Below are 18,123 nucleotides of genomic sequence, written 5' to 3'. Positions count from 1 at the left end.
CCATCCACTACCTGTTGCAGAGGAAAGACCTGGATGAATAATAGATAGTTTTGCCTAAAATAAATACATTATTAGAATTAATAAATACAAATTCCCTCTAGTCTAATTTATTAGTTTTTGTGGTTATCATAAACCTTGCTTTCGGATTTTAAGCAGTTCAGCACCAGCAGCATTGTCATTTGAAGTAACATTTGTTTTATTTTGTCTTTGTTGGTTGGTTGGACATTTCATCGTTTCTTCTTATTGTTGGTAATAACGTATTTTTATCAAATGTTTACCTTCTTACAGACAGAGGAGAAAGCACACTCAGAGGTAAGGATGCGTAACCCTCTGTGTGTTTGCATGAATGCTGCTGTTGTGCACCTTCCAGCAGTTCAGCTACTGATCGGCTCTGCGGGTGGGGGGTGGGGGTGGGGGTTGAGTGCATTGCTACTGGCACCTCGGAGGTAGCTGTGTGCTTGCTGGATGTGATGTTTTTGCCGCGGTTTACCTGACTGGTGGCTGTGTGTTTATCTGTAGGTTTGTGTGTCTTGCTTTTGTGACAATTTGTTCTGTGTCAATCAAAGTACAAACAGTGATATTTGTTCAGCTCAATTAAAAGCCACTTAGACCCTTATAGGTGATCTGTTGTGTGAAAAAAAGGAAAATGCAAGTAAAGTTATAGTGGCATCAGTTGTTTCTCAATAAATGAGTTTAACCCTATGTTGCATTGCTTTATTATCAGAAAATCTGCTGCATTTTTCCACCTTGATCACAAATAACCACACATTACCTACTACAGTAGTATCTTACATAATCATGACAAACAAATTAGACTATACATATGTAATGTATGCTATGCCTTTTGGCTCTTCTGGTTTGGCTTCATTTAACAGTTTATCACTGATTCTTCTTTGATTTTCCACTTTTATGTTTTGACTTGTTATTTAGAGTTTCATCTCTCTGTCCTTATTAGTGCTTTAAGCTCATATTTGGATGGAACAGTACTGGCAAATGCATTATATTTATTAGCCTGCCAGATGTGTGTGACTTTGGCATTATCTCAGTGTGTATTGACAGTAATGAACAGCTGTCACTGTGCCTAGACAAATTCTGGTGTGTTTTCCTTTAGAACAGAGTCTCAATTTCTTCTTTCTGATCCTAAAACAGGTGACAAGGTCATTTGTTGCCACTTGTTTTGCTCGAAGATGTTGTTCCCAAAAAATCAATGAACATGATTGGTATTTTAGAGAAATTTAAACTAAAACTAAAACGCTTAAACAAAGTTATGTTGGAAACAAGCGGGGAAAAATCTTTGGAAACTGTCAGCTCAAATGTCTTGTCAGCATTACTGCCAATTCCTATATGGATTATATGCAAAAATAAACAATCATTAATGAAAAAGAAATCTGAGAGACTACAATTTGGCACTAAGCATGATGATTGCTAGTATGCTACTTTCAATATGTTCTACTTCTGTTTTTCCCTCACACACCTGGCAAACTGCTTATTACGTAAGAAACAATGCCGTGTATTTGCAAATACTGTTTGACCCAGTCAGCAATAATCACCTGTAGCTCTTGCTTTGCTGCTCACAAAGTCTAACAATAAGAGAACCAGTATTATTGTGGCTTGTGATAATCCCAGTCTTTTCAGCCACACCATTACATGATGTTTGATGGAGGCATGCGACATAGTGTTAATTTTTATTCTTCTCTTTTCAATCAAGGGCCAAACAGTCCAAAATTCAACGGTAATCCCCCACACTTCACCCATTTTTTTTTTGTTTTTTTTTTACACTGTGTTATGTATAACTGCAGGGTTTTTTACGTCAAATTTATCAACAGTGGAGTTGCAAGTTCACCGCCTCTTTGTATTACATTCTTGATGGTTTTAGGGCATTAAGCATTCATTTATCCCCGTTCTTTTTCCCAAACAGCAAATCAGAAAGCTGCGTCGGGAGCTGGACGCCTCTCAGGAGAAGGTGGCGACCCTGACATCTCAGCTCGCTGCCAATGTAAGTTTGTTTACTTCAGGAGACAGCGTCAAAACAGCCGGCTCATTTGCATGATAACCTGCTGTCAGAGAGTGTTTACAGGAAGGGTTCCTATCGAAGCTCTGAAGGAATATAAATCTTTTAGACACCCACTAATGCCTTTTGTCTGTGTTTGAAGGTGATGTGCATGTATTTAGGCTTTGCTTGTTTGATTTTGTTGGCACTTGTGTATTTTTGTGTTCTTGTTCTGAGGTGTATCTCCTGTACAGCGAGGGTTGTCTTTGCTTTTGTCTTTGTGGGGTGGGGTGTCAACATGAATATGAGCCTTTCCCAAAGTCACCCAAGCAGAAAGAATGAAATAGAGATGGACGGGCAAAGAAAGAGCACAGGGAGATGAGGATAAGTGAATCTAGGCTTAAGTGCGTCATGCGTGGGTGAAACAGTGTGAGATTCAGAGACCTCCAACCCCCAGACGAAGCAGTGTGTCTTTGTGTTGAGACGTGAATAGATCGACATACTCGAGTCTGACTCAGCCCCCAGCCCTCAATCCCAAGTGCCTGATCAAGCGTGGAGGCAGATGGGGTCTTTGCTTCGGTCCGATGCTTTGATCACAAAGTTGTGCAGAGCTAAAACTGAAGACTAAACTGGAGCCAAACTTATCGAACGGAAGAGGAAGACATGACTTTGTACATAAGTAACGCAGGGCCAATAGAGCAACTTTTTGATGTGATTTTATACTCTTAAAATAACCTTTGTTCCTTTGGGTTCTCCACAGCTATAGTATTTTTATGAGGGTGACCCATTTTTCTAATTGATAAAAAAAATTGTTGATATGGCCTCGAACTGTTTTCGTTACATTGCAGTCAACTTGGCAGCCCCATCCAGTACTTTGTGTAACATCCGAACCGAACTACACTGCTGCTGGAAATATCCCGACACGGTGTCACAGCTGATGATTTGTACATCTGGCGTGGCACACACAATATTATGTTCATCAACATTTTTCTAGTGGTAAATGGTTAAAGGTGGATTTTCAGTAATCCCCTGTGTTTTGCAGTCAACATTAAGCTAGCTGTTGCAAGTAGATACTTCATAGACTGGTAAGTTGTCAAACCATAATAGTTGACAATAGCCCATGATAAGTTAAATGGTAATTGATGACATTTTTCAAGTAATGCATCCAATTTGTCAATGTAACGCAATGATTTTCAATGTAGTTTGCAAGACTCAAACAGTACAGTTAACAAATCAACACATCGGCAATAAAGCCTCTTTTAGACATTTTAGACAAGACATGGTTTTTGAGCTGAAGACACTGTGACACTGCAGCACTTGGGGGAACAAAAAGAAAGTACAGTGATATAATTTCTTCAACGGCCAAATAATTTCTGACATATGTTTTACTGCAAGATCACTGAGTATCCAGACAGCAGTGGGAAAGGCTACTAAGCCAAGGCATATGCAAAGAAATTGAGAACAACAATCCATATGTGCTGTATGGATCACACTTAGTTAGAGGCTTGGGATTTGTGAAAAGAAAAAAAACAAACAAAAAAAACATCCTTGGCCATGTTGTGCTGAAGCTGCATCACCCTGTATCCACATGACAGTGTGGTGGGTTGTCGGTGCTATAAGCTCTTTTTATCCCCCCAGTCAGGAGTGTGACTCTATGGAAATGTCAGCTTCACATGCTCTCCACCTACGGTAGTAGTTGCTCAGTGTGGCATGTGCAGTAAATCATCTACATTCAGAAATGCACACAAACAAACCTACACACACACACACACACACACACACATTTGGATTGAAACATACTGCACATGCATGATCATAAATGTTTTCATAGCACGCACATATGTACACAGACAGTTACCGTGTGTTAAATGAGTGTGATTTCTCTTTATCTCTGAAAGGACAATAGGGCAACTGCAGTGATTGAGGTGATCTGACCTTGATGTTTTATTTGCTGTGTCAATGCATCAATAATTATTATTATAGTTTTCTGCTGTTTTCTTCAGGAAATCAAATTTGGATCTTGAATTAGTGCTGTGTCAATACTCAGGGCAATGAGTCACACGATAAATATGTGCTGCAGCACCGTCAAGTTGCATTAGGTACACTCCTCTAACCTACTTTTAATTAACTACATATTTGTACAAATTCTGCCAAACTGGTGAATTATTGTACCACTCATTTTTTGAACATGTAATGGAAATCAGTTTTCTCTGAATTGGAATTTGGCTGACAGTAAATGAGCTTTAAATGTTTACACAGACACTCACCTCCTCCCCTGTCAATCTCCTTTCTCCTCATTCACTCTGCACCCTGTCGCTGTTGCCTTGTTGCCCCTTGTCAGCCTTATTTTTCTAATCATCTTCTCTTTCTAGACTTCATGATCATGCTTTCCTATCCTACTTCTGTCCCCTCCCCTTGTTGGTAGAATGTAGCCCAGCAGTAGAGGTTGGCTTCAACCAATGTAGTTGTGACTGGGGTTGTTCGTAACACCCTTGCATTATCATCCACATATTTAGAGGCTGCTGCAGACATTGGTGACTTCTCTTCACCTGGTTCTCTGATTGGCTCACCATCAGCCTCTACCCTAGACCTCCAAATCACAATGCTTTTCATAATATCAGTGGTTTAGGGACCAAGTGTGACCACCAGGGCAAGGCCCAAGGTGTAGGACAGATGGTCCAGCTATGGGACACATTAGAATCCGGTCAGTGACTCCTTCAGGAATGACAGGTGGGCTGGGCGGTTGATGAGTCGGAGCTCACAGGTGGAGTTGGAAAGGTATGTGGAGCTAGAGAGATGTGATGGAACAGTTGGCATTTCTAAAGTTCAAGACCTTTGCTGATTCAGCCAGGGACACAGAGTGGGAGAGGTAGCACAGGGTGCCACTGTGTGAGTTTGTTTCTAGATTTACGAGCACCAAATGTCCTCATGAGGATTGAAAGATGCTGCATTTTCTCATATCATCCAAAGGTTGAAGATCAAATGCTGTTAAATGTAGCGAATTAAAGTCCTCGAAGTGTAATTTGAGTGTGTGTGTCTGTGCGTATACATGCACATAGAGTAGAGATTGTATGATTTGTCCGTCTAGGCATCCTGCCCACCCCTCTGTGACACACCAGGCCTGACAGGTGTCTCAGGGTTTTTAGCTCAGAATTGGAGGATAAGCTGGCAGTACACGTACACAGAATCAGATTTGCACAAGGACAAACATAAGGCTTCACCAGACATTTGTACATAAACATGCATACCAAAAAAAACCAAACACATGCAGGAACAACTCTAGACACACACACATACACAAACCACAGGTTTAGCAGAGCAGATGGCCTGATGTGACTAAACATTTCCCATCCTTCAGCGAATTGCCACTGTATCTTCAGGAGTTGAAGTCAGAGAGGGCAGCCCTTCTCTGATCTCCGGTCCAGTTTGATGTCTACATCATTCTCCTAGTGCTAAGTATTTTCTTGGTGGTATTAGTGCAAAGAGACAGACAGCTTTGGAGCATGGTAAAAATCGTAAGTGGTAGCAATAAGATGCAACAGTAAAGTCATATGAAATGCTTTTGACAAACCCCCTGTTCAAATACACCCTTCTGAACATGTTTGGTGTGAACTTGCCCTTGAATTCTGCAGCTAACTCAAAGTGAAAGGCAACATTTTTTAGTTAGACATCCCAGCAGCACTTCTGTATAGCACACACGAAACTTTTTCACTAGGGCTCAGCAAGAGCCTTCAAGCCTGTGTGTAAACTTTGCATGACAAGTCTCAGTCGGTTCCTCGCCCTCTTTGGCTCAAGTGAACACTCACTTCAAAGTTATCATCACCAACCGGCAGACAAACGTATGAATTCTCTGTTGGGGCTTTTTGTTCAAGAAAGGACTACGACATTATAATATTTTAATATTGTAATTTGTATATTTCTGTTGCACCAACTTAAATATGTTTTGACAAGAATACCCATTTTAAAAACATGTATTATACTGAAACGCATAAGTGGTTATGTTTATGCTGATATATGCTGTATCTCTCTGTGTCTACAGGCTCACCTAGTGGCAGCCTTCGAGAAGAGCCTGAGTAACATGACCTGCCGTCTGCAGAGCCTAACCATGACCGCGGAACAAAAGGTCCGGAATATAAAATATACCTCATACGAACACCGTGCTAAAGGGATTACAGGGAGGATAACTGATTAGTAACAGGCAGCACTGTGATATTGACGTAGTGCAGTGAAAAGTCACAGTGTGGAGTTTAGTGGCTGTGGATTAGTGGATATTTCTATCGTTATGCTTCAGCTCCTTGGTCATGTGAAGTTTTCATGTTCAAAGACTTTATTATTAAAGTTTAGTTGTTGCTTGAAAATTTCACTTAACTTTACTTCTAACAGCCAAAGTTGTTAACCTGCTCAAACCTTTCTTCTTTACACGCAGTTGAAAGAGTTTACGCGGGCAAGAGTTCAGAATATTTTGTGTTCATATGACCGAAAAACTCACTTAAAACATCTACTCTATGAAATTCCCCCTTCAGTCATCCGCTCCCCACTCTGTGTTTCTCGATTTTTCACAAGTTGACTTTTTATTCCGAGAGGAGGTTTCAGAAGAGCCTGAATAGCTCTGAAACACTGATCACACTGCAGGAGCAGTATGTCCAAAGATATACCCCTACCACAAATTATGAATGCTTTCCTCTGTTAACACCCACACACACATACACAAACACACAGAGTGCTGATGAGCCCTGGCAGCCTTTTAATCCTCTATAAATTAAAGCAGACTGGGATCTGGTGGGATGTCTTTGTCAAACAAGGCCATCCCCACTTTTAATTAAAGCGGAAACCCTATCGGCAGCTCTCAGTGGATTTTCTTTTGGGTGGGGGGGCGAATAGGAGTATCACTCTATCTGATCTTGTTGGTTCACCAGAGAGGAGAGGGATTTTTTTTCCATTTTCATTCCAAACAGGTGGTGCTGGCTTTAGGGCAGATCTGCTGTGAGGCTTTTATAGTCTTCACAATACCCTCCCCACTTTTTTTTGCCTCTCATTGTCTTCCACTGAAAGCCACAGCCATGGCAAATTTAAGAAGCCAATGTGTTAATTCATCTCATTTATAAAAAAAAAACACACACAGTCTGGTCATTAATTCTGGGGTTGTTCCATCTGTTTCATGCTGACCACAAACATTGCATTATACTTATATAATTCCGAATCACTGCACTAAAAATATCACTTCCTGTTTCTCACTCTTCTCTCTCCAGGAGTCTGAATTGGCTGAGTTGAGGGAAACAATAGAGATGCTGAAGACCCAAAACACTGATGCCCAGACGGCGATCCAGGTGGCTCTCAATGGCCCAGACCACCTTCACAAAGGTAACAAAGAAATCAGCAGAGAGCATTGGATTAAACCTTGCTCAAATTATTTGATGCTTTGAGGAGAGACTTTAAATGCCTGACTGTTCAGTTAGGGGATGTATTTTTACCCTGATTGGCCCCAGAGGGAACTGAATCCCTGATGTTGAAGTGTCTGTGCTGTATAGGTTAGCTCTGAAATGCCTTGCTCAGATATGATAACAGATTAAATCAGATGTATTATCAATTTTGTGATACAGCCTTTTCAGGGAACATCCTCATTGCTATTTAAGGCAACCTGAGCCCAATATAGCTGAACATTAAAAAGAGAATCACACCAACCAACACATTTTGACTCCTAACTCAGTTTTCCTCGTCTGTCTTCTAGACCTGCGGATTAGACGGCAGCACTCATCAGAAAGCATGTCCAGCATCAACAGCGCAGCCAGTCACTCTAGCATGGGCAGCCTGGGCAAGGATGCAGAAGACAAAAAGAAGAAAAAGAAGAGCTGGGTAGGTGAAAATAAAAAAAGAAACAAATCACTGTCAGACAAAAACAGTAAATTGAAGCAGAGTTTAAAAATGGGGGGGAAAAAAATCACCAGAAGTGCACCTCAGCAGTAATGACTCATCATAGTAGGAAAAAATAAGCCATTGGATTATTTTTAATTTTATCATAAGTATACCAGTGGTGAATGTTAGTAAATATAAGAGGTCAGCAGGAGATCATTCCAACAATGAAAATTATAACTTCATCTTCATACTTTTACCTTTATTTCATTCACTCTCTTTCAGCAGATATCATTAACACTGACACACTGAGTTTTGGTTTAGGCAGTTGATTTTATTGTCAAAGAAAATGATGCATTTTTTTGCATTATTTAGGTTTTTATTAAGATATTGTCTTCTTTGCAACATAGACAATTATGTGTATTTATGAAACAATGTGTACTGTACTTTTCTGTAGTATAGCATCCAATGTAACAAAATGGAGAAGGACAGGACACTAAGTGTTCTTAATATACCTGCATGTGGCTGATCTCATCAGCTTGTAAAGACTTCGTTTGGTTTGTGTGACTTCTCATTTATTATTAAAAAGAGGAGGCATAATTCTACCCCAAACAGCAATATATTGTTATTGCTATGACTTTTTTGTCCAGCCCTTCTTCTTTTACTCTTAAAATGGTTGTTTGCACACTTCAGTGTGAAATTATGTGGTTAATCCGCTTCTAATCACCATCACTTTGATGATCCAAATTTATTTCCTCGCATTTTGTGTTTGGAAACATTTGAGTGTTCATATTCCCCTCGGGGTCCCCTCTTAAAATCTTAAAACTACATTCACCTTCTCAACATCGTGTCATCGTTGCTTGGTTACTGTACTAAGATGGAATCAGCTAAGTGCCTGAGATGCCATCCAGCAGTGACGGCCATCAGAGGGTCAAGCAGGGGAGTTGACCGCTCTGCAATTATTGTTTGAGAGGCACTTGCAATTTCATATCCAGTGACAACACATCAGTTTTGAAAAGAAGAAAAGTGGCCATTAATGTCACAGATACTGAAGTTTTTTTTGGAACATGGTTGATGGTTGACCAGAGGTTACACAAGTGGTGTGACAAGTTTGAAACTCAAAGCAGAAGAAGCACTCTCACATCGCTCAACCTTTACTCCTAATCCCTCAGTTACTCATCTGGACATGGTAAATTGAGGAACTTCATCACTTTATCAAGTCACCCACAACGTTTACTTTAACTGTCTCATTTTGGAAAACAGCGACTTTAGTGACTGTAGATGTACTTGCAACAAAATCATGGTTGAAATCTAGACTCTGCTATTTAGGTGATGCAGCATCCTAACATCTAAACTCTTCAGTCTTTTTAGTGTGAAATATCTGCACAAATCTAGTCAAAAAAGCCAAATAATTTTTGTGTCATTGTGCGATAGCAGCTCAGTGTCACTGGCTGGAAGCTGTTATTTTTCTGCAGTCCCCTGAGTCAGACTGATGACATATTAGAAGTTCCATCTCAGCCAAAGAGCTCAGAATCTGCTTGTAGTCTCTGTTGCAAAGCAAAAATGCTTGCCCTTCAAATAAAATGCATGCAAACCGCACAAAAGTTAACTACTTAATGTGACACCCTAGCCCGCCATGTCAAGTAACCCCACCCCCACCCCCACAAAAAACATGCTCATGAATACAAATCCATTCCTTATTTAAGCAGCAATTAATAATTCATTTGTATAAATTCTGCCTTAGTGCACACGTGAGAGATGATGGGGATAGAGTTGAACAGAAGTCACTGAGATGTAACTGAAGCAAGAAAAGAGTAGCAGCAGATAATGTAGCAACAGTGGAATAAATAGGCACATTGCCCTTCAAGCATCAAACCTGCTAAAGTGTCCTTATTTGACCTCTGGCTTCCCACTTGAGGGTCACAAGTACCCACCACAGAATCCACTGGCTATTTACGCAAACTTTAATTGACTGACTTTACTGTATTATCATATTCTATCTTGCACGACTATGGTCATTGTATTACTTGTTTAATACAAGCAGCATCATTGACTTCCTGCTTTTTGCTGCAAATCCTTGTTACCACAGATGGAATTGACACTGTAATTCTTAATAGCAATAATAATGATGTTAATAATATCTCAATAATTCTCTTAATAATTGTCCTCAGCAACCAAATAATTATATATATTATAAGTTCCCTCAAAGCAAACTTTCAGAAGGACTCAGTGAAAAAAAATTGTTATAAACAATAAACTTTAATTAACGGAGGGAGTTTGCTGTAGATGGGTGAAGTGAGCAGAAGTGTGCGTGTGTGTTTGTGGCTTAACCTTGGGTGTGTTTTGCATCCTTAGGTGGCAGATTCCATCCCAGCTCAGGTCAGTGGTTTCTAGTGTCTTCTGTACGTGTGCAGTGGTTGTTCTGAGAATCCCCCTCCTTCACCTTCCATTATATCTTCCGCCTTCTTTCCTTTTTAAAGCATCTTCTTCTTTCCCTTTTCTGGAAACATCGGCATGGATACAACAACCCTCCTCTTCTCCCTGTGTACCACCTCTTTTCTCCTCCTTTGTTTGTTTTGATTGCCTGTATAGCCTTAACGTCTAGGATCATTAGAAAGCCCGATCGCCCCTTCTCTCTCTCATTTCCATATCTACAGTACTTATGGCCTTGCTTTTTGCCTCCCTCTTTACTTAAACCAGACAGTGACCATTGCTTGGAAACAGCACGGAGTGACTTGCTGATCTGGCAGGATTTGATATCACCACAAGTGATGTCTAAAGTACTGACAGCATTCTGATGTATTTTCCCCCCCATGCTTGTTCTTTCTTCCAGTTACGCAGCTCCTTCAAGCAGGCGTTCAGCAAGAAGAAAACCAAATCCCAGTCCACCCATGACGAGATGGAGGAGATGACAGACTCGGTGCCATCCTCACCCAAACTGCAGCATGACAACCGGCAAGGCAGCATAGCTACACTGCGCTCTTCACCCTCCACAACAGAGTAAGTTCTTGCACACACAATAAACAATATATACATAGGTCTCCAATCGAAAGAAAAACATGTAGGCTGCACACTATACACAGCTGTTTGGTTAAAATTCTTTTTTGGTCTTTTAATCCTCTCCTCGTTTGTCTTTTGCCTCTTCTCCTATTTTCTGTTTACCCTTTTTTTGAAACATCTCTTCACCTGCTGTAGCAACTGCATTTGTGATAGCAATTCGTCCCTCATTTGGACACCTAAGAAAAAGCAAAATGGTCATGTGGTCTACAAGCACAGATCTCGGTAACAGGCACTGTGTGGCATGCTCCCAGGCAGTGTATGTGCAGTGGAGTGTGTTGGTGTGACTTTCTGCTGCATCTTAATGTCACAAAAGCTTTGGCATGTTAGAGGTGATCAAATTCCCTGGTACCCAAACTGAACCAGGAGCTCTGAAGTGTCCAGTGCCCGTGGTTGTATAATATAGTCAACCACGGGTTGACTATATTAGTGTCCAGTAGCCAGTGGTTGTATAATATAGTTATTGGACAAAAAACTGTAATCGCTTTCTTACTCATGCTAGTTAAAAGTGGCTCTGTATCACTGTAGAATAGTCAACATGACCATTTCTCCAAACAGTAATAGGCATACGAGTAGCGTGCACATTTACTGTGCTGTGTTGCAGCTGTTGACATTCATTCAGTTTAAAGACATTTGAGCATGTTGAAGATTTTGACTTTGTGATGGCACAGTAAACCACACGAGCAGAATATCACAGCATCTAACTTGAATTATTGTTATAGATCTCTGCCTGCAGATAATGGACTGATGGTGGGACTACTATAAATTGTTCACCAAAGGTCTTTTGTAGTTCATTACATTCATAAATACTGTACATTCATAACAAAGACAAGACCAACCATTATGATCCTTTGTTTAAACAAAATCTGGCATAGCCACATACTGTACAAAATGTGAGCATCTTTGCATTACGGGGACCATAACTTGTAATACTGGTTTGCAGTTAAAAAAAATAAACCTTTGGAAATGGGAAAGAGTCATTGACGTAGACGCTCATAGACGCTCTCCTTAACTTTCATCTCCATCGTGTTGTGCCTGCCACTGTGGTTTCACCACTGACTCCAGCCTCTCTTCAGTTTTCAGTCTGTACTTTTCTCTCCAGACTGTGTGTGTGTTTGTGTGTCTGTGTGTGTGTGAGTTTTTGGTGCAACCCTAAAGGTGACCCCGTCCTTCCTGTGTGTAATTCCTGTTTGTAGGCTGTGTGAATGCAGTGAAGCCGAGGCTGAAGTCATCCTGCAGCTGAAGAATGAGCTGAGGGAGAAGGAGCTTAAGTTGACAGACATCCGCTTGGAGGCGCTTAGCTCCGCCCACCACTTGGACCAGATCCGAGAAGCCATGAACCGCATGCAGGTGAGGTTCTGCTCACTAGCTAAACATTAGTGAAGTTTCACCTTCTCAATGAATCTAAGAATGTTCATAAATATAAAAAATGTGTAAAAGCAGAAACTCAGAAGAATTTCATTGAGAAACATATCTTTTGTTGTGCTACATTTTGTTAGTTTGCATCCCCTTATTTTTAAATTGCAAAAATGTAAGTACATTTTTTTTATTTCAGGAAGTTTAAAAAACATCATAGTAAAATAAAGAAAATTAATTGAATTAAATACTACATTGATGTTGATTACTCTTCTTGCCATTTGCCAAGAAGTGTATCTATAGTTGTGTTTACATTGACCCAAATATTCTCCTAATAATCAGAATAAGTTGCCAGTAAGAATAAAAATGGTTCATGTAACCACACAAGTTGTAACAGTTTGTTTTAAACAAAGTTTATTCTAAACGAGCAGAGAGATCTATTCCTTGGTTAATCTTATCAGCAGAGACATTTTAGTCATGCAAACAATTAATAATTACTGTATGGCTGGTATAATTATATTCTCTTAGTGAAATGAGAAGTTTCTTTTTCTTTAAAGATTTTCACTCTTAAAGAGCTGGGAAGGTTCTCTTGCACTCTCTTGCACAAGTGCAGGAGCATTATGTTCTTCAGGCATTGTTATTTATTTGGAAAGCAGAAACACTGGCAGTATGTTGTTCCATTTTGGTCTGCTTTTATTAAATGAAATCCCCAAAGCTGAAGAAAACAATGTCTTCTATTGAATTTTTAGCAGAATAAATGCTTTACAGAAAGTGAAACCACTTTTTTTTTTTTTTTATTGTCAAAACTTTTAAGTGCTTTGAGCATGTGAATGCACAGCTGATCAGATTAGTGTCCATGCAAACAGTAAAACTTGAATCTGTAATCAGAATAATTCCAATCTGAATCTCAATTTAACATTAGTCTATGACCGTGTTCCCAGTCATCTTAGAGTTTAAAATGGATACAGCTAGTCTGGCTCTGTTGTAAGGTAACAACATCCACGACAGCTCCTCAAATGCTGCCTTATTAAAACATTATGTATTGGTTGTTTAAATGGAGAAACGCTTAATTTCAGTTAAAACAATTTGCTGTTTCACTGGGGTTAATGTGCCAGACTCTTGTCCTTGAACAGCAGCTTCCTGGATTAAACACTGGTTGCATGGCAACTGATCCCAATAAAGAAATAATTATTTATTGATATAATGTTCAGGGATGCTGTGTCATGCCGTGCACCATAAATGTCTCAGTTAAGTTTATATTTGAGGATGTGGATTGTCTCAGACAGACTTAACCTTCAGTACAAAGAGCCTTGAAGATTAAAACTCTGCATACGCAGCCCATGATTACAATAATACTGATTCAGAATAACAACATTGCGTCATCTGAATGCAACAAAATGACCATTATCAGTGTTTGAATGCAGTTTTAAAGAGCTGTTGTCTCAAGTTTTTTTTCTTTTGTCAATTAAACAGAATGAGATTGAAATCCTGAAAGCAGAGAATGATCGTCTCAAGTCCAGCGGTAATGCTACGCCGACCGCCACGCCCATCAAAACTGCCAGGCCACCCTCAGAGACCTCCAGCACCTCTTCGTCCTCCTCTCGTCAGTCCTTGGGGCTGTCTCTCAATAACCTCAACATTACTGACACCATCATGTCAGGTCAGTTCAGTGTCAGCGTTAGTATCTGCAGTGTGACAATCTGAAGTGTCTCTGCAGATCGGTGTTCACAGTTTTTTCTGAGATGAGAGAAGAGAGTGTGGGAGTGGTGACAGTGACTATAATGAAGTTCATGTCTTGACAAACCAATAATAATATACTCCCCTCCTAGAAACTTTTTGTTGTTCTTTTTAGAAGGAAAAGTTGGTCCTTTTTTGGTCCTTTGTTTCTTATTTGTATATTACATCATCATACAAGTATACTGACAATTAGACAGCCAGCCATGGTATTGTTAGTTTTAAGTTAAATGAAGGGATACAGTTTTAAGTTCATCATCAACATGGATTAGCTGTTTTCATAGTTGTCCCTGTAAATGGACAGAGAAATAATCCAGATGACCAGCATGATATAATGCAGTAGCTGCTGTTCTCTACTGCTAAGGCTCACAACACAGCAGGAGCCTGTTACATACACTTACACACACACACACACATGCCCAATATCTCTCCAGGCCTGCTCCATTTGAGAAAACCTTTGTCCATCTTGCTTGTCCTGTAACAAGGAAGGCACAGCTCCCTCCAAAGACTCAAACCCCAGTTTAATGATGGAGGGATGAGTCGACAACAGCGAAGTGTTGGAATGGGCTGTTATCACCCCAACACAGAGCCCTCGACCAAAGGAAGCCAATTGCATACAAAGTACCTTCCTCTCTAAAATAGAGGATGTGAAGAGGAGAACGGATACAGACATAAAGTTGGAGTTGTTAGTGGCATGGAGGGGCTGTTTCTGGTCATTTTAGTTCCCTAAGCTAGAGATTTCATTTCTGCCCTGAGGCTTCACTTAACGTCTGTGCTGTGTCATGTCTGTGATTGTAGTTTTAATTAGTATATGATCTAGATCTTAACCTGATTATTCATATCCCTCTATGATTCTAATATTTTTCAGGGAACTTTATCTATGCATAAAAGTCTTTGATACCCGCACTTCACAGACTGTCTCTATAGAAGGGCCATGTCTATTCAAAGAGGCAGAATTTAGACAGAATCTCATTGACATCAGAGTTAAAATCAGAATAAAAAGTCTTTAGGTTACAATAGCAGTTTTAGAGGTGTGTTCCCCTGCAAACCGTAGCTGAAACCAAACAAAACAACATTCTACTGCTGCTGTCATATAGCACTGAAGTAAACCTATCATACGTTCTTATGGCAGGTCCCTCGAGGTTCATCTGGATTTGTAGTTGATAAGCTGCTCTGTGACTAAAATGCCTAGATACCTTTGGACATCAATGACATTATTTAAATTCATGATTATTGTTTCATCCCACATTCCAAAGGCATGCGTGTTAGCTTAATTAGTGGCTATAAAATGCCTGTAGGTGTGAATGTGAGTGCGACTGGTTGTGTGTCTGTTTATGTCTCTCTTTGGCCCTGAGATAGACTGGAGACCTGTCCAGGGTGGACCCCGCCTCTTGCCCAATAACAGCTGGGTTAGGCTCCAGCCTCCCCTTGACCCTAAGCAGGATAAGTGGTTACAGATAATGGATGGATGGAGGGATGTTTGTGGTTCACCTTTTGTTAACTTACTCAGTCGAGCTAAGGACACATTTGCACACATACATTTTAATTCAGACCCTGATAATAATTTATTCTGAAATGGATCATACTCTGCTTTCATTCCACTTTATTTGCTGCAATTTTGTAGTAGTAGATTACATGGCAGAGTAATATGACATGTGATGTGAAATTATAATACACTAATTTCAGATGCTTTCTAAAACTCTGAAATGATTGGGAACTGACAGTCAGACAAACATGTCTGTTGAGGGTGGAGGAGAGAATGTGTTTAAAATATTTGGTTTCACGCTGATGTGAGTGTTTCTGTCTTCTGCTGCTTTCTAAAATCATTGCTTACTTTTCTAGGTGGTTCTGTCTTCTACTTATGATTTTTGTCATTGTTAGTGTCTCCATCTTCTGTTGGGGACTAAACTTTCAACTCCGGGGCAACAGATGGCTTAAATGAACTTTTCCATTAAATTCATTTTCTATTTTGCCGTGTTCATCTCTCCTTTTGCTCTGTTTTATTTACTAACAAACTGTTTTCCTCACATTATCATTCAGCACATTCACTAGAAATTGCTCTGTATGAGAACATTGATTAAATGTAAAAGTAATTATCACATGAGAGAAAACCCATTAGCTTTCTTTTACTTTGGAGTCTGTTTGTTCCAGCTATAATTTGCCAGCAGGCAGAAGGAGACCTTGTGTATAATAAATCAAGTCTCCGATTAAAGTCGGTTGTGTTCCCTAAGAGAAAGTTTTGTTTTCAGATATTCTGCTTGATGACACCTATGAGGGCAATCTGCGCAGAGAAGGCCGGAGTGTGCGAATAGTAGTTACCATTAGCCGTGGGCCAAAAACTACTAAGGTTCGTGCATGAAGATTTAGTATTATTTTCATTTTTTCCTACAGCTAAAACTAGTGAAATATTAGTTAGCTACTGTCTTCTGTTTTATTTGTCCACTCATCAGTGTACACAAAGCCAGGAGTACTTGATCGGATCCATAGGTGTGAGCGGGAAAACAAAGTGGGACGTTCTGGATGGAGTCATCCGACGCCTCTTCAAGGTAAACACCATAACCAAATGACTATGCTCATAGGTGCTGTACAGGTCAGTGATTTAAAGTAGGCACATTAAAGATTTTTACGTCAGACAATTTGATTTGTCATAATGAAAAAAGCACAAGTGTCACTGATAACTTTAATAATAACTGTCCGTGAGTCATCATCTGAAACAGAGACATCTGAATTCAATGCTGCTGTCGTTAATGTATTTGTTGATTAAACCTGTGTTCGGCATGTTAAAATGTCTGCCATTACAAATGTATACATATGTTTACGACCTTGCTCATAAAACAATGGAGCGCAAACATTTTTAAAATCTGTGTAACAGGTAATGTGATGCATTACCCCATGTTTTGAGAATAAACATTATGAATAAAGGAGAGCATTCATATTACAGATTTATTTACAGCCACAGGGAGGCCTCGATTTACAGAAGTTGTTTAATATGAAAATTGGTTGATTTACTTACTTCATGTATAAAGCTACTACTAAGTCATGTACCATCATCAGCTAGTCGACTGCTGCTCTACTGTTGCAAAGAGGGGTTACCTATCCAATTTAGTTTACAATAAAAGCGAAGTCTGATTTTATCTGACAGTTTAAAACATAATGGTTTAGTTGTCCTGGGCAACAAGACAGATTCACAACATGTTTTAAGCATTAGCACTACTGCACTTCCTTATTTTCCACTGCTCCTTGGCCCCTGCAGGAGTATGTGTTTCGGGTGGACCCTCTGAGCAGCCTGGGCCTCAGCTCAGACAGCATTGTCTGCTACAGAATGGGGGAGGTGGTTCGCTCCCATGCTTCTGAAGTGCCTGAGCTGCTGCCCTGCGGGTACCTGGTGGGCGACAACAATGTTATCAAGATAAACCTCAAAGGTATGGCAGCAAGGAAACAAGGAGTTAGTGTCTCAGAAGCGGGTCAAGAAAAATGTTTGGTAGTGAGGAAATACATGGGTGTTACTTAGGTTACTGTGTTGTTGTATTTCATCATAGTCCTTTTCTTGAGGAGATATAAATGGACATAACTTCATGTTCAGCTTATTTCATCCCTCCTTCATTCTCTCTTTTTTTCTAGGAGTAAAGGAGAACAGTATAGACAGTCTGGTGTTTGACACACTCATCCCGAAGCCCATCATCCAGCGGTACCTCAATCTGTTGATGGAACACCGTCGTATCATCCTTTCAGGACCCAGCGGCACTGGCAAATCCTTCTTGGCTGCCAAGCTGGCCGAGTACATAATTTCACAGATGGGGCAGGAGGTGACGGAGCACAATGTGGCCAGCTTCAGTGTGGACCAAAACTCTAGCAAGGTAGTGAGAACAGAAAGGGTTGTTGTTGCTATTTAGAAAATGAGCACTTTTGTTACAGCAGCAGTAATTTGTCTTCATCATCATATCATATTTTTAGTTTGTATACCATATACAAATTGATAAATGTCCAGGTTGCACTGCATCTTAGTTTTATGCTTCTGTGTGTGTGTGTGTACATTTTGGTCTTGCCATGTCATGGAATTCTCCCTGTATGGGTACTGACTGCTGATAAGAAATTGCAGATGTAAAAAAAGCCTTTGTGCCTTCATTCTGAGGAAC

General features: G+C 40.0%; 1 protein-coding gene across 13 annotated transcripts in view; it reads left to right on the top strand.

The window, feature by feature from the left end:
• nav3 (neuron navigator 3) overlaps nt 1–18,123 on the top strand; it is a 361,175-nt gene that overhangs the window by 331,128 nt on the left and 11,924 nt on the right. For 10 of the 13 annotated variants that reach the window (XM_067489701.1, XM_067489702.1, XM_067489700.1 and 7 more), the window contains 14 exons: nt 289–312; nt 1,709–1,732; nt 1,919–1,996; nt 6,030–6,113; nt 7,240–7,351; nt 7,719–7,843; nt 10,196–10,219; nt 10,674–10,840; nt 12,094–12,247; nt 13,727–13,913; nt 16,237–16,334; nt 16,438–16,533; nt 17,241–17,409; nt 17,609–17,844. In XM_067489701.1, the coding sequence (XP_067345802.1) occupies nt 289–312; nt 1,709–1,732; nt 1,919–1,996; nt 6,030–6,113; nt 7,240–7,351; nt 7,719–7,843; nt 10,196–10,219; nt 10,674–10,840; nt 12,094–12,247; nt 13,727–13,913; nt 16,237–16,334; nt 16,438–16,533; nt 17,241–17,409; nt 17,609–17,844 (1,578 nt within the window). The remainder of the gene's footprint in view (nt 1–288; nt 313–1,708; nt 1,733–1,918; nt 1,997–6,029; nt 6,114–7,239; nt 7,352–7,718; nt 7,844–10,195; nt 10,220–10,673; nt 10,841–12,093; nt 12,248–13,726; nt 13,914–16,236; nt 16,335–16,437; nt 16,534–17,240; nt 17,410–17,608; nt 17,845–18,123) is intronic. The other 3 variants (XM_067489697.1, XM_067489696.1, XM_067489699.1) reach the window with 3 other exon arrangements.

The sequence above is a fragment of the Channa argus genome, chromosome 21 (assembly GCF_033026475.1).
Source record: "Channa argus isolate prfri chromosome 21, Channa argus male v1.0, whole genome shotgun sequence".
Taxonomy (NCBI): Eukaryota; Metazoa; Chordata; class Actinopteri; order Anabantiformes; family Channidae; genus Channa; species Channa argus.
This window is presented reverse-complemented; position numbering and strand designations above follow the sequence as displayed.